General features: G+C 42.4%; 1 protein-coding gene across 30 annotated transcripts in view; it reads right to left on the reverse strand.

Moving 5' to 3' along the window:
- Nucleotides 1-16,251, reverse strand: part of uvssa (UV-stimulated scaffold protein A) — a 230,011-nt gene that overhangs the window by 112,758 nt on the left and 101,002 nt on the right. For 29 of the 30 annotated variants that reach the window (XR_009715176.1, XR_009715170.1, XR_009715171.1 and 26 more), the window contains one exon: nt 5,140-5,249. Coding sequence is in view for 12 of the 30 variants with exons in the window: in XM_061285255.1 (XP_061141239.1) it covers nt 5,140-5,249 (110 nt within the window). In the remaining 18 variants the exon portion in view is untranslated. Of the gene's footprint in view, nt 1-3,034; nt 3,374-5,139; nt 5,250-16,251 lie in introns of those variants that run through there. The other variant, XM_061285348.1, reaches the window with a different exon arrangement.

Genomic DNA, 16,251 nt, shown 5'->3' on the forward strand with positions numbered 1-16,251 from the left:
AAAACTGAACCACGTCTATCGATGACTTATTTTTGGTGTGTTGCCGAGAGTATTTCATTTATGGTTATTTATTAGGGGTGTAACAATTCATCGATACACATCGATTAATCGATATAATGCTATACGATTTATTGGCATCGATGCTAAACGTAAACATCGATTTATATCGCCGTGTTTGACCTCGGACATTAGACGCGACTTTATTTTGAAATCCAGTTCAGTGTTGCTTGCTTCCTCTTTCCGGGAGCAGGGAGCAGTGCGCGGCGTTGTGTTGTGAGCAGAGCAGGCACGTGAAAGGGGAGTCGACAACTAGTACGCGGCTCCTGGGCTGGTGCTATGGCTAGTGTCCAAAAAGACGAGGAAATTGGCTCCCCTTTAGGCTTCAAGTCATTCGTTTGGAAGCACTTTGGATTCCAAAGAAGAGATGGCTCAACGGACAAGACACGTGCACTTTGTAAATCCTGCCATGCGGTGATCAAATATTCAGGGAGCACAAATCTCGCCTCACAAATATATATATCGATTGTAGAGCACTATATCGTGATATATCGTGAATGAATCGCAGCAGGCTTTAAGAGATCGGCAAATATCGTATCGTAGTTCTTTGTATCGATATGATATCGTGTCGTGACAAAACCCGCGATTTACACCCCTATTATTTATTATTATTTGCCAATAATTCAGTAAAGCAATCAAAACTGAACCACGTCTATCTTCCTGTGTTCTGACCGACACCCGGGGTGAAAAGAGTATAACCATTCAAGCCAACCCCCTATACAGTCCTCAGGCTCCCCGACAATAGCGGTAGCAGTTTGCATTATTTTATTGCAATGTTTTTCCTTATTCAGATTTGTTTCAAGACTACAGTTAGACTTCACTTTGATGGTTAATGCAGTTATTGCATTTTGTTGTTTTATCACAGTAGATTGGTTTATTTACATTTCAAAAACCAGAAGCCATTCATTTACAAATGTGATTGCACTTTAGTTTCCATATTTAAATGTACAGATATTAAGATGTGATACACAGTTTTTGCATGATTTGAATGAGGCAAAATAACATGCTTTTTCTCTCGAATATATTGTTATAAGCATTTGTTTCAGATGTAACTATTTTCTGTATAAAAATTAAATTCTGTGTTCAAAAAGCCTTTTTTCAAACTTGAGTCTTGAAAAAGAGGGGGTCGTCTTATAATCGGGGTCGTCTTATATTCGGGCCAATACGGTATATGAGCCTGTGGAATAATTTGAACTGCAACAAGTCCGGCACACGCGGCGTTGTTTACACAAAGGACAAAGAATTTGATGGATTTAATGATGGTTGCATAAACGTGTTCTTCATTTTATAGTTATTTGAATCACTGTTAATGTTACGTCAAGCCCGTTCTCAGCTCCTCGTTTGTGTTTAAGTCACATTAGCATATCGTATTGTTTAGCCTGTTGTTGCTGGTTCATGTCTGTTCTTGGTGTTGGATTTTGTCAAATAAATTTCCCCAAAAATGTGACTTAAACTCCGGTGCGACTTATATATCTTTTTTTTCCCCTTTATGGTGCATTTTATGGCTGATGCGACTTGTACTCCGGAGAAACTTTTAGTCCAAAAACTACGGTAGGTTGTCAAATGTGAAAATGTTGCTGTTTGTTGTTATTTTTGTTCATGTTTTATAGAAGGTGTTGCTATTTTATTCACGATGTCAGTCATTGAGCAAGAAAAACAAAGTTCAAAGTTCAAAGTCAGCTTTATTGTCAATCCCTTCATATGGCAGACACACAAAGAAACCGAAATTCCGTTTCCTCCATCCCACGGTGACGAGACACAGTACACGATAAACATACAAGCAGACGACACAAAATAAAAACAAGAAGGCACAAACAATAACTAATAAATAATAAATAAATAAAATGAGTGATGAATAAATAATAAACAAATAACCCAATAAATAAGAGGAGCAAAACTCCCCCAAAAAGGGGGGGCGAGTTCAGGATCCTAACAGCCTGGAGTATGAAGCTGTTGGAGAGTCTGGTGGTGCAGGAGCGCAGGCTCCTGTACCTCTTCCCAGAGGGCAGAAGCTCAAACAAAGAGTGAGCGGGGTGACTTACATCACTCACAATCGTGGTCGCCTTGCGGGTGAGATGGGAGGTGTAAATGTCCTTCAAGGAGGGGAGTGAAGCACCAATAATCTTACCAGCCGTGTTCACTATGCGCTGCAGGGCCTTCAAGTTGTAGTCAGTGCAGCCGCCACCCCAAACAGCAATACAGCTGGAGAGGACGCTCTCAATGGTGCCGCGGTAAAATGTAGTCATGACGGCCGGAGGAGCGCTCGCTCGCCTGAGTTTCCGCAGGAAGTACAGGCGGCGCTGGGCTTTCTTTGCCAGTGATGCGGTGTTGGTGGACCAGGAGAGATCCTCACTGATGTGCACCCCCAGGAACTTGGCGCTGCTCACTCTCTCCACACCGTCGATGGTCAGCGGCAGGTGTTGGGTGTGACCCTTCCGGAAGTCCACAACAATCTCCTTGGTCTTGTCGACGTTCAGCAGGAGGTTGTTGTCCCTGCACCACGTGGTCAGAAGGTCAACCTCCAGCCCGTACTGAGTCTCGTCTCGTCTCCCTTGGTGATGAGACCCACCAGAGTCATGTCGTCAGCAAACTTCACTATGCGGTTGACGCGGTAGGTTGCACTGCAGTCGTGCGTCAGGAGGGTGAAGAGCAGCGGACTGAGCACGCAGCGTTGGGGGGCCCCCGTGCTCAGCGTGATGCTGGCGGAGATTTTGTCGCCAACACGTACCACCTGAGGCCTCTGACAGAGGAAGTCCAGTAGCCAGTTGCAGAGGTAGGTACTGAGGCCCAGCGTGTCAAGTTTGCTGATGAGGCGTTGTGGCACAATGGTGTTGAAGGCAGAACTGAAGTCCACAAACAGCAATCTCACATACGAATCCCTTTTCTCCAGGTGGGTGAGGGCTGAGTGGAGGGCAGAGCAGATGGCATCCTCAGAGGACCGTTTGGCTTGGTACGCAAACTGGAAGGGGTCAATGGTGGGGGGTAGAACGGATCAGATGTGCTCCAAGACAAGCCGCTCAAAGCACTTCATGATGATGGGCGTAAGTGCCACGGGGCGGTAGTCATTGAAGCAGGACGGAGCGGGTTTCTTCGGCACAGGTACGATGGTGGCAGCTTTAAAACAAGTGTTAAAGATGTCCGTGAAGACATCCGTCAGCTCACCAGCGCAGTCCTTCAGCGCACGACCCGGGATGTTGTCAGGGTCCGCCGCCTTACGGATGTTGATAGCGGCAAGCACCCTCCTCACGCTGTCGGCGGAGAGGCACAGGGGCAGCTCGTGTGAAGGGGGAGTGGCCTTCAGCGGGCAAGTGCTGTTCTGAGCGTCGAAGCGAGCAAAGAAGCGGTTAAGGTCATTGAGCAGAAAGATGTGGAGTAACAGTTGGTTCTTTATTGGCAAGATCTCGGGTTGTTCAATGGCGGTCAGTACATGAGGCATTGCAGCAGATGAAAAAACAACCCCTCCTCTCCAGGTTTTATACTGTCCGGATAAAGAAAAGGTGGGAAAGCAAAAGGATGCCCTTATGAGGTAAACCTCGGCTCAGCTGTCACCTGACCATTTGGTATCTATGTGTATTGGAGAGTCACTGCTCTGTGTGTGTGTGTGTGTGTGTGCTGTGTCAGCGGTCTGTGCCTATGTGTATTGGAAGGTTACAAAGCTCTGTGTGCTGTATCCGCGTTCTGATTGAGCAGTTATGTTTATATAAAATAATAAGATTTGCACATACATGCCCATGAAAAAGTATGAGTTTGTCTAACCTTATAAAATATGTACACTTTGCTGTTTCTCCCACTTCAAAGGGAAGGGCTGTTGAGATGTTTGAGATGTCACTGTTGTTTGTTATACTGAGACTTTTATTTGGTGTTTATTGTTTATTTAATCATGGGTATCTACTGCATCTACTGCAGATCTATTATCTTACTTTGTTTGTCTTTTATGTCGTGTCCGATGTTTATATTGTCTATCAGTTTATATATTGAATTAGTAATCCCTCCCCCCTTTCCTTCCTAGCCCCCATCCTTTTTCCATTATTTTGCTCATCTGATTTCAGTCTTCCACATTACGAAAAAAGCTTGATAGTTGAAACCTGAGAAGAGTGAATTATGTTTAGCATTTATTTTTTACTGTATAAATAATTTTATTTTATTCATAGTGCAAGTGTGCATAAAGGGCACAGTAGTTTTTGGCTCCATTTTAAAAAGCTCAAACCTTTACAGCTAAAAATGTTAAGGCCACAGTATATTCAATTTAAGTTGTGCTATTGAACAAAAGAATCTGCAGTATATAATTACGAAGACATGATAAATCTCATCAAAATAATTCGAGGATGTTACAAGTTGCAGAGTTTAATCAAAGGTTAATGTCATAATTCATAATGTAATGTCATTATTTTTATGATACATTCCTCAAATAAAACAGGCTGTAATATAATGATGGTTGTAAAAGAGCAGGTGCTTGCTGTTGCAATATGCTGCATTTAATCTATGATCCAATTAAACGACTAATAGCAACTACTATCGGTGCCATGTCGACTAGCAAAATAATCGTTTGTGGCAGCCCAAGGTGAGAGTTATTGGATAGCCGAAACACACTCCATTAGTACTCAACATTAAGCTAGTTTATTCATGTGACATTCATTAAATGTGCCAAGGAGTGCAGAAAATGAAACCTGAATTACAAATGTGTGTGCGTTCATGCGTGTGTGCGTATGTGTGTGCGTGTGCATTTGGCCGCGTGTGTGTGTGTGTGTGTGTGTGGGGGGGGGGGTTATAAGCTTTGACACCCCCAACTATGTCCTTCCTGTCAGCCCCTCGCTACCCTAGATAAACTGTCTAGGACCGCCACGTTACTTGAGCCATTCAGTACCCCTAATGTATTGACTGGTGCAATACATTAAAAATGTGTAGCGTTAGAAGGACGTTACTTCTTGTTTTATATGTGTGTTCGTGTTCCCAGTTGTTGAATGTGTGACCTATTTAAAGGTCAGCGACTGGAAGTTATTGCATCGGTGAAAAACAACAGTTACTGGACATCCCTAAAATGAATGTACACAAATGAGAAGTGTTGCTTCTGCATGTACAAACCTGAACCCAATGCCGTACAGCAGGTAGGTGCTTGGTAATTAGTAGTCTTCGTAGATCGAACAACGTAGAAACTACAACTTCATTATCCTCCGTCTCCTCTACATGAAAACCTGTGTAAAATTAAATAAATAGGACGTAACTATACGAGTAGCTGCTGCTCGTCATTTAAATAAGGAGAAGCTCAGCTCCACACAGGCACAGAGCATTCAATCATCATGCAGAAACCAAGTATCTGGGCCATCCCGTTGTCCCATACATTCCCGAACGTTCAATATGGAAAAAAGCACAGCATTTATCCAATGACAATCCGGTTTTATGCAGCAGAAAACAAAATATGAGGATATTCTAGCGCATACTTTGTCAATAAAAAGTCCAGCATGGTACATATTCACCGCTTTTGGGATTTTTTTTATTTGGGAGAGGGCTATTTTAAAGGACGCTGAACTTCACTTGCAGTCACCGAGCTATTGCATCCGAACTATACATCTATAAATCATACCATAATAACAAACCCGAATGAGAAAAAAATACAATTACAAGCTAATCTTTATTACAAAACATTTCATACTGGAAATATTAAAAGGTGAATAATACAGTAAAAACCAGGAACAACAAATAATTATTGAGATGAATATGACATAAATGCAAGCTTAAATAAAAAAAACATAAATCCTTTGGAAAATTCAGACATTATTATTCCAGGTCAAACTGAAAGATATGAAGGACGAAGAGTCCCAAAATTTAATTTATATTGAAATAAATGCTTAAAATGCGTGATGAATTTAAACCACTATCATCATAATCCTCTAATGCTGTGCTTCTCACCCTGGGTTCCATTGAACCCTCGGGGTTCGGTGAGTTGGTCTCAGGGGTTCGGCAGAGCCTCCACTGCGGAGGTCCAAACACACCTGATTTATCATCACACTGACTTGCAGGTATGTAATTTGACTTGAGCTCATGCATTGTTTTGGTTCATGCACGGCTCATTTTATGCACCAGTAATTGTGTGAAGGCGAAGGCCTTCACACATGTTATTCTACTCCATTTACTTTGTGTGAAGGTGAATTATTCTTCTATTTTATTCTCACTTTTTTGTCCCGCTTCTTCTTTCACAAAATTCACCCGATTCACTCCATTCCACTTTTCACGTATTCCAAATATTCAGGAAAGGGTGGCTTGTATTTTTCTCATTCCGAAAATTTTCCGATTCCGCAAAATTCCCCAAATTCCGACAATTTTTTCACCATTCATTCTTAATGGCACATTCAACATTTCACATTTACGTCGTTCCAATTTGAAATTCACATCATTCAACACATTCTAATCACATTCGGAAGGATTCTCGACATTCCCAAAATTAAAAAATTTCACGTTTTCACGTTAAAAATTCCGACAAAATTTCGCAAAATTTCGTTTTTCACCTCTAATTTCTACTTTTTCTACTTATTCCACAACTTCCCACTTACCAAAAACTTCACATCTTTTATTTTGAAATTCACACCCAATTCCTTTTTCCCTTCTCATTTCTACATTTTTCAACCGATTCAACCCATTCCAACTTTCAACTGTTCACCATTTTCTACCTATTCCATAACTTCCCACTTAACAAAAACTTCACATCTTTTATTTTGAAATTCAACCAAAATTCTCTAAAATTTCGTTTTTCTACTCTAATTTCTACATTTTTCAACCGATTCAACCCATTCCAACTTTCAACTGTTCATCATTTTTCTACCTATTCCACAACTTACCAAAAACTTCACATCTTTTATTTTGAAATTCACACCCAATTCTCCAATATTTCCATATTCCCTTCTCATTTCTACATTTTTCAACCGATTCAACCCTTTCCAACTTTCAACTGTTCATCATGTTTCTCCCTATTCCACAACTTACCAAAAACTTCACATCTTTTATTTTGAAATTCACCACAAATTCTCCAAATATTCTACATTTCTCAAGTAATTCAACATGTTTCAACATCGTTCTGCAGCATTCCCCGAAGAAGTTATTCATACATTTCGCCTTCACACGCAATTTCTCCAGAAATTGCAAAATTCTAGTTAACATTGATGTCTTGAATTTGAAATGTTTTTTCTTTTCACGAAAGAGGGGTTTGGTGAATGCGTATATGAAACTGGTGGGGTCCGGTCCCTCCAATAAGGTCAAGAACTACTGCTCTAATGCTTTTCCGAGGTTGGGTCACGGCAGCAGCAGTTTAACCAGGAAGGCCCCGACTTCCTTCTCCCTAACCACTTCGTCCAGCTCCTCAGAGATGTTCCCAATGCAGCCAGGAAGACAGTATCTCCAGCATGTTTCAGGTTGTCCTTGGGGCATCTTCCCAGTGGGACATGGTCAAAGCACCTCATCAGAAAGGGCGTCCAACAATCAACTGCCTAAGCCACGTCTTCTGGCTCTTCTCAATGCAGAAGAGAAATGGCTTGACTCTCCTGGATGACTGATATTTTCTCATTAGCTCTATGTAGAAAACTAATTTCAGCCGCTTGTATACTGGAGCTTATTATCTCGATCACAAGTTGAGGGTAGGAACATTGATTAACCAGTAGATTAACATTCCGGCTCGGCTCCCCCTTCACTATGATGGACTGGTAAGAGTCTTCATCACAGAAGATGCTGCACCAATTCACCTGTCAATTTCCCACTCCATTCTCCCTTTCCTCAACAAGACCCCAAGACACTTGAACTCATCCATTTGGGCAGGACCTCAGGGCAGGACCCTTTATGAACTTAGTACCATGGTCTCAGATTTGTAGGCATTGATCTTCATTCCAACCACCCCAAACTCAGCTGTGAATTGCTCTAGTGAAAGTTGAAGATCCCGGCTTGAAGAACCCAACAATGCCACATTAGCAGCAAAAGGTGTCAGGAATCGGATGGGGAATGGAGCAGGGCGAGCAAATGCAGCTTGGAACAGGGTTTATTGGCGAACTCAAAAGGCAAACTGATACGACTTAACAAAACAATAACTTGAGTGACTGACCGGGACGTGAAACAAGAAGACAGTAGGACATGACGACAGCAAGACAGTACGACAACAATGATCTGACAAGGGTGACACGCAGACCGGACTTAAATACGAGACAGGTAACGAGAGGCAGGTGACTGTGATTATTAGTACATGGTTTGTGAGTTGACACAAGAAGGGAGCGGTGAGTACACAGACAGACAGAAACCATGACAAACTAGACACATAGTAAAGGAACGGGGAATGGAGCAGGGCGACCAAATGCAGCTTGGACCAGGGTTTATTGGCGAACTCAAAAGGCAAACTGATACAACTTAACAAAACAATAACTTGAGTGACTGACCGGGACGTGAAACAAGAAGACAGCAGGACATGACGACAGCAACAGGAACCAAAAGGACATTGTGACACTAACACACAACGCACGCACACATAACAGACACGCAACAGACAAGCAATGATCCGACAGGGAGTGACACACAGACAGGACTTAAATACAAGACAGGTAACAAGAGGCAAGTGAGAATGATCACACTAATCATGGGCACACAGGAGGGGAGGTGCGAGCACACGGACATGAGCACACAGGACTCCCTCCTGCACACAGACATGATCGGGGACGAGTCATGACAAAAAAGCAGAGATGCAATACTTAGATTAGAAAACCTAACTCTCACCAACACCTCGGTTGCGCGTAGAAATTCTGCCAATGAATGCTATGAAGAGAATTGATGACAAAAAGCTTCCCAACCCTCACTGGAAAAAAAATCCAACTTACTGCCAGCAATGCGGACCAAATTCTGATACTAGTCAGACAGCGCGTACTCAGGCATCTGGTTCCCTGTCCTACTGCTGGAGCACCCCCATATGATCCCCTTGAGTACACAGCCAAACGCTTTCTACAAGTCCACAAAGTACATGTAGACTGGTTGAGCAAACTCACATGCACTTTCTAGTCCCCTGCTGAGGGTGGAGAGCTGGTTCAGTGTTCCAATCAAAGGGCAAAAATCCCACTGACCCAGCACCCTCCTGAATTTGAGATTCAATGTCCTGATGGAACCTCCTCTCCAGCACTACCAAGTATCCCTTAACAGAGAGGCTGAGAAGTGTGATTCGCCTGTACTTAAAAAGCACCCTTCTTAAAGAGGGAAACCACCACCCCAGTCTTCGTATTTAGAGGCACTGTGGCCCATGCAATGTTGCAGAGTCGTGCCATCCAGGACAGCCCCACATCATCCAGAGCCTTAAGAACATTGGTATCAAACACTGGCACACAGTGTAATTTTATTTGGCTTGCAAGGCAATACAAAATTATTACATTATTGTATGATAAAAAGTGACCTGCCGGTATTAAACTGCACATTTACCGCTCATACTACAAATCCCACAATGCCCTACTGTTTTGGCGCGTCAATCAGGACAGGACCCAGAAACTCTGCAACAATTGTCAACGCAATCTCAAGTTACAGCTATCTCCGAGCTACCCCTTTTCAAAAATGGCAAAAAGAAAGGCAGAAAACAGGAGCTTTAAAACAACACAACACACTTTTGCATATATTTAAAAAAAAAGGTGGAGGCAGAATATCTGTTTACATATGTAAAACTCGGACCGGTTTGTCTTGTATGTGGAGTCAACGTGGATATAACTATGGCAAGGATCCTTTTTGGCTGAGAGAGCCATGAACGCCACATACCATATTTTCAGGACTATAAGCCGCTACTTTTTGCACAAGCTTTGAACCCTGCGGCTTGAAATCTGGTGCGGCGTATCTATGGATTTTTTGTGATTTTTGTGCTTAAAAAGGTTGTGGACCGTTGTTGTGGCTATCTGACCAGACACACGGTCACTTGGGAGAAGAGTAGTGTATTGTTCATCTGTCAGGCAAAAAGTGCCGCACAATTGACAAAAATAAGAAACAGAATGAGATCAAGACGGACATTACTGGAGAAAGGACCCTTTTATAGCCAAACCCTCATTATGAGGGAAAAAAGAAATGCATATGATGCCGCTTTTAAGTTAAAGGCAGTTGATTTGGCTCTTAAGGAAATTGAGCTGCTGCATCTACTGTAGAGGTTTCCTCCGGCCACTAGAGGGCACTGGGCTATTGTTGATGACATCTTGTTGCGTCACGCTTTTCACTTTCCTGCACAGTATGATTATAAATGTTAATAAAAGATATGTGTCCCCCAAAAAACAGTCCTCTTTATGTATATTCTCTTACAAATGATAATTAGACATAAAAAAACCTGTAACCTAGAGTCCGGTGTGCCTTATATATAAACAAAACAAGATTTTCCCCTAATTATAGCTGGTGCGCCGTATAATCAGGTTCGGCTTATAGTCCAGAAATTACGGATTGTAAAACGTAATGTGAGAGCCATGCAATATGCATACATACAAGTCAATATGTGCAATAAATCTAAGAACAACACTTATACAATACAATACAATACAATAAGTCTCTTGTTTTCTTTTTAATAATGTTATGCTGTTGCTAACCAATGATGAACAAAGATTGTTTTACCGTTAATGCGATTTCTGGTGCTGCATGGTTTTGCTGATTGCTTTGTCGTCAGTCGCGGTGAGGTTAAAAGTTAAAGTTAAAGTCCCAATGATCGTCACACACACATTTGGGTGTGGTGAAATTTGTCCTCTGCATTTAACCCATCCCCATGTGATTTTAATCCATCCCCTGGGGGAGAGGGGAGCAGTGAGCAGCAGCGATGCCGCGCTCGGGAATCAGTTGGTGATCTAACCCCCCAATTCCAACCCTTAATGCTGAGTGCCAAGCAGGGAGACAATGGGTCCCATTTTTATAGTCTTTGGTATGACCCCACAACCTTCCAGTCTCAGGGCGGACACTCTACCACTAGGCCACTGAGCTGGTACGTAGGTTAAGCTTAACTTTTTCTGTGTCTTCTCGAGGGTATTTTTAGTAATTGCAGAAAATTAGAACCTCCCTAAGCAAAGTTGGGAGGTCAAGAATAAAGTGATATATATGTAAAGACTCCCAGGCAGAATCCTCTATGGTCAGTTACACAAACTCATGTAACAAACAAATACAGTAAAAGAAAATAACACTGTAAGATGAAGCTACTTGAGATGTACAATTTCTTCAAAAGGTGAACAGAAAAGTGTTTAATTTCATTGTAGTAGCAGTGGCTTCCATGGGTAAGATGAAGCTACTTGTTATGCACAATTTCTTCAAAAGGTTAACAGAAAATGTTTAATTTCATTGTAGTAGCAGTGGCTTCCAAGGGTAAGGTGGAGCTATTTGATATGCACAATCTTTTCAAAAAGGAAACAGAAAAGTGTTTAATTTCATTGTAGTAGCAGTGGCTTCAATGGGTAAACACGTGTTATGGTTACCAATAGCATGCTTTGTACTGAGAAAGCAAACGATGAACTTGTCATGTCTCGTCCTCAGTTTTGCTGTGTGTAGGTTGCCATGGTTTCTGTTCGCGTCGCCCCTCCCTTCTTGTGTGCCCATGATTAGTGTAATCATGCTCACCTGCCTCTTGTTGCCTGTGTTGTATTTAAGTTCTGTTTGTGTGCTGTCGGAGCATTGTGCATGCTGTTGCTGCTGTCATGGAATGCCACGCTGTCCGTTTTGTCTCACGTGGCTGTTCGGTTCCTGTTATTGATTTTGCCAGTAAGTTATGTTAGTTGCCGAGTATGTCTTTTGAGTTTGCTGCAATAAACCCTGGTCCAAGCTGCACTTGGTCGCCTCGCTCCATCTCCACCACCCCATTCGTGACAGAACTTACCTCCACAGACGTTGCAGTCGCTGGTATTGGATCGGGATTTTCAGATGTTGGCCCATTTCCACTGACAAAATGCAGGGAGCATATATATATGTGTCTTTGGTGACATTATGTACTGTAGATCCCTGCCGTTTACAAGCTTCTACCCAGCGAAAGCATTTCTCTCGGTTCTTCCGCGGCTTTGGGAAAGATATGAAAAAACTCCCCTCATATGATCCCGGTCAGCATATCGCGAGTTGCTTCGGCAGACACCAAAGCAGCAGTGTTTTGTTCCAACCATGATAGGTCCGTTAATGTTATCTCTGATAAAAACAAAAATAGCGAGCTGGTCCTTTGCGCTCCAGCTGTTCACGACCTGTGCGGCTCTTGTGTTTGTCCGAAAACGCTGCGCCGCGGCACATGCGCAGTTCGCTGTTTTAAAAATAGTAACTTTTGGGTAATTTTGACAAGCCCTGTTGCATAACTGCTGCTGGAGGTTGTTTTTGCAAAATCAAGGGTTATTTGAAACCCAACACTTTCATTGGTTGAGAGAGCAACCTGTATGGAGTCACTTACAGTCTTTATCTCCATTTGTGCATTCGTGTTCACGTGTTCGAAATCAAGTGTTATTATTTGAAACCCAACACTTTCATTGTTTGAGAGAGCAGCCTGTATGTGGGGGTCACTTTCAGTCTTTATCTGCATTTGTGCACGACTGTTCACGTGCCTCAAAACTACAAAGAGCTCTGTGGAGGGAGGGCTGAGAATTCAGAAGAGGCCATATTGCTTGTTACAGTTAAAGTCCCAGTGATCGTCACACACACATCTGGGTGTGGTGAAATTTGTCCTCTGCATTTAACCCATCCCCATGTGATTTTGATCCATCCCCTGGGGGAGAGGGGAGCAGTGAGCAGCAGCGGTGCCGCGCTCGGGAATCGTTTGGTGATCTAACCCCCCAATTCCAACCCTTAATGCTGGGTGGCAAGCAGGGAGGCAATGGGTCCCATTTTTATAGTCTTTGGTATGACCCGGCCGGCAGGGCTGTGGACTCGGTTCGGACTCGGGGACTCGGACTCGGTCGGACTCGGTCATTTTTGCCGGACTCGGACTCTGTGCTGATTTTGACCGAGTCCACCGAGTCCGACAATAAAAGAAAAGAGGCAAGACGCAGCCAGAGAGTGTCAGGTTACAGTCAGCGCGGTAGGAGTTGGAAGAAGCAGTAAAAACTCCACCAAACTCGTCGTAATGACCCGTGATATATGTTATATCCTTACTATTTTCCAGGTCCTTAGATAGCAAGAATAGGTCGGACGACGACGTGAATGATAACTGCTTTATTCCTTACTCACAGTGCGTTCACAGGCCGTACCACAACAACACAGAATGCCCATCCCACTTCCGGGGTTTTTCTACTACGGAATTTGAGTTAGCCCAAAATACAAAACATCTCTTCCCCTCTTACAATGAACGTGCTATATGCATGAACAACATAGTCTTATGCACCTAAAACTTGACATCTTCAAGATCTATCAATAACTACCATTAAACAATTATTATATATGGTCCAGACAATTATGACAATAATATTCCCATGAAACCTTAACTTTGGGTAAGGGTGGACTACCTCGAATTATACCGAATTATAGCGAAAAACCTATGTCGCACGGCGTCAGCACTGTTGTTTTCAATAAAAACATGAAGAACTCACGTTTGCGTCAGTCAATTTTCATTTTTATCAAGGATTATTCTCATTTGATGTCTTTAAATTCATCCGCGTTCTGCCATTGAAGCGGGGTGCATTCAAAGACCAGCCGTACAGACGGAACACTAATTCACTTTACCAAAACGCAACAATATCCTTACGTGAGCTCTTTCAAACAAGGTATTGCAAACTCTTTATTTAGGAAATTACAAGGGTATTGTAGTATACAAATTGCTTACTTTAACACTGAACTTTGATGTCGTGTTTTTTCTTTAAATGTGCGGCTCCCTGAATATTTGATCACCGCATGGCAGGATTTACAAACTGCACGTGTCTTGTCCGTTGAGCCATCTTTTCTTTGGAATCCAAAGTGCTTCCAAACGAATGACTTGAAGCCTAAAGGGGAGCAGATTTCCTCGTCTTTTTGGACACTAGCCATAGCACCAGCCCAGGAGCCGCGTACTAGTTGTCGCCTACCATTTCACGTGCGTGCTCTGCTCACAACACAACAACGCCGGGCGCATTGCTCCCGGAAAGAAAAAGCAAGCAACAATGAACTGGATTTCAAAATAAAGTCGCGTCTAATGTCCGAGGTCAAACACGGCGATATAAATCGATGTTTACCTTTAGCATCGTTGCCAATAAATCGTAGAGCATTATATCGATTAATCGATGTGTATCGATGTATCGTTACACCCCTACTATATAAATATGAAATAAGATAAGTATGAGTGTAGCAGTGATAAATCATCTGGAAAAAGAATTTGCAGAGAACTCTCTTCAAGAGACTGGAGGGGAGATCAGCGACATTAAGAAGAGTATTATGAAAATGGAGACTCGATTGATTGGATTAAAACCACGATGGAAGAAATTGCAGTTCTCAAAGATGAGAATGCCAGGAAAGACCAGCTGATGAAAATTTTTACAAACAGAGAAGAAGATATCGACCAGCAATATAAAATAAATTATGTGGTCATATCTGGGCTCGAGATCTCACCTAGAAATGATGCAGCATCGCTGCATAGCTTTTGTCTTAATTAACATAAAACAAAGTAAATATACAGTGGTTCCTTGCGCTTCACCTATTGTGCCCATGGTCCATCGCGGGTTTTTATGAAAACAGATATTGCGGATATACATGGTGCATCACTGCTATTTGCGACATCACTTCACGCGGGGTTTTGTCTTCCCATATGACTTTACAGCACACTATTGGCCGGTAGAGGAGACGAGACATATGGGAACATGTTGATCTCTATCTTGCCGCTGATTGGCTTAGAACTGTAAGAGCAGTTCTAACCACACTTTGTCTCAGGTTCCCGCTACGTAACCGATCTTCCACTTCATTTGCGTCAGCAGAGTCAGCAGCATCTCTGATTTGCACTTCGTTTTGTCACAAATGAGGTAGGACAACCAAATGCAAAACGGGCTCACACAAAGTTTAACAGAGACAAGGAGAGCTGGAATGCCGGCAGAGCAGGACAACGAGGCAAGCTGACTAGGCGTTCAGTGAACGTGCATCGTGCGTCATCAAAGCAGGCGGTCATAACAAGCTCATGGTTGGTCAGGGACAGGCAGAAGGTCAAGCCAAACAGAGTCCATAGCAGATCATAAAACCAAGTTTCGCAAAACAGCGAATCATAAACAGGCATCGCGCTACACAGTGGATCGGGCAAATGGGAATCAGGTGGCATTGCAGAACCAGGTGGCAGGCATACATGTATTGAGGCAGACGAACCACCCCAGACTGATGGGCTTGCGGGGTTTAAATACACGCCCTAATGAGCCAGTAACAAGGGCACAGGTTGCAGAGATGTGCAGCTCCGCATTGGAGCTGGTCTGCGGGGGCGCGTCAGCCGGCCACCACGGCGAGACCAGGGCGGAGCTGTGACACATTTACAATTTGTTGAATGTTTCTAAGAGTCAGTTTAACTTTAAAATGTTTAAGAATACAATAAAGGGTTTATAAATAAAATAAAGTGTCTAAAAATAAAATTATAAAAGTCTCTTGGATATTGTAAAAATATTGATTCATTGCAGATTTTCACCTATCGCGGGCGGTCTTTGAACCAATTATCAGCAATAAACGAAGGATCACTGTACTGCCCACATACCGTATTGGCCCGAATATAAGACGACCCTGATTATAAGACGACCCCCTCTTTTTCAAGACAAGTTTGAAAAAATACTTTTTGAACAAATTAAATTTTTATACAGAAAATAATTACAGTACATCTGAGACAAATGATTATAACAATATATTCGAGAGAAAAATTATTATATAATTATAGTTATTATGCCTCATTCAAATCATGCAAAAACTGTCTATCACGTCTTAATATCTGAACATTTAAATATGTAAACTAAAGTGCAATCACATTGGTAAATTAATGGCTTCTGGTTTAACCATTTTCTGTTATCTCTTCTCTTATTTTCTTTTCATTCTAACTATTTTTTATTTTTCGTCTTCGTGCTACCGCAATTTTTATTTTTATTCTTCGTGACAGGGGTTCGCTTTGGCCTGGGTAGTTAAATTCAGCATTCATTTTAAAGATATCTGGCGCCATCTAGCGTTCTGAATGGGTATAATGTCTAGACCCCGAATGTAAGACAACCCCCACTTTTTCAGTCTTATTTTAATGCAAAAAACACCGTCTTATATTCGGGCCAATACGGTAAT

The sequence above is a fragment of the Syngnathus typhle genome, linkage group LG1, assembly GCF_033458585.1.
Source record: "Syngnathus typhle isolate RoL2023-S1 ecotype Sweden linkage group LG1, RoL_Styp_1.0, whole genome shotgun sequence".
NCBI lineage: Eukaryota > Metazoa > Chordata > Actinopteri > Syngnathiformes > Syngnathidae > Syngnathus > Syngnathus typhle.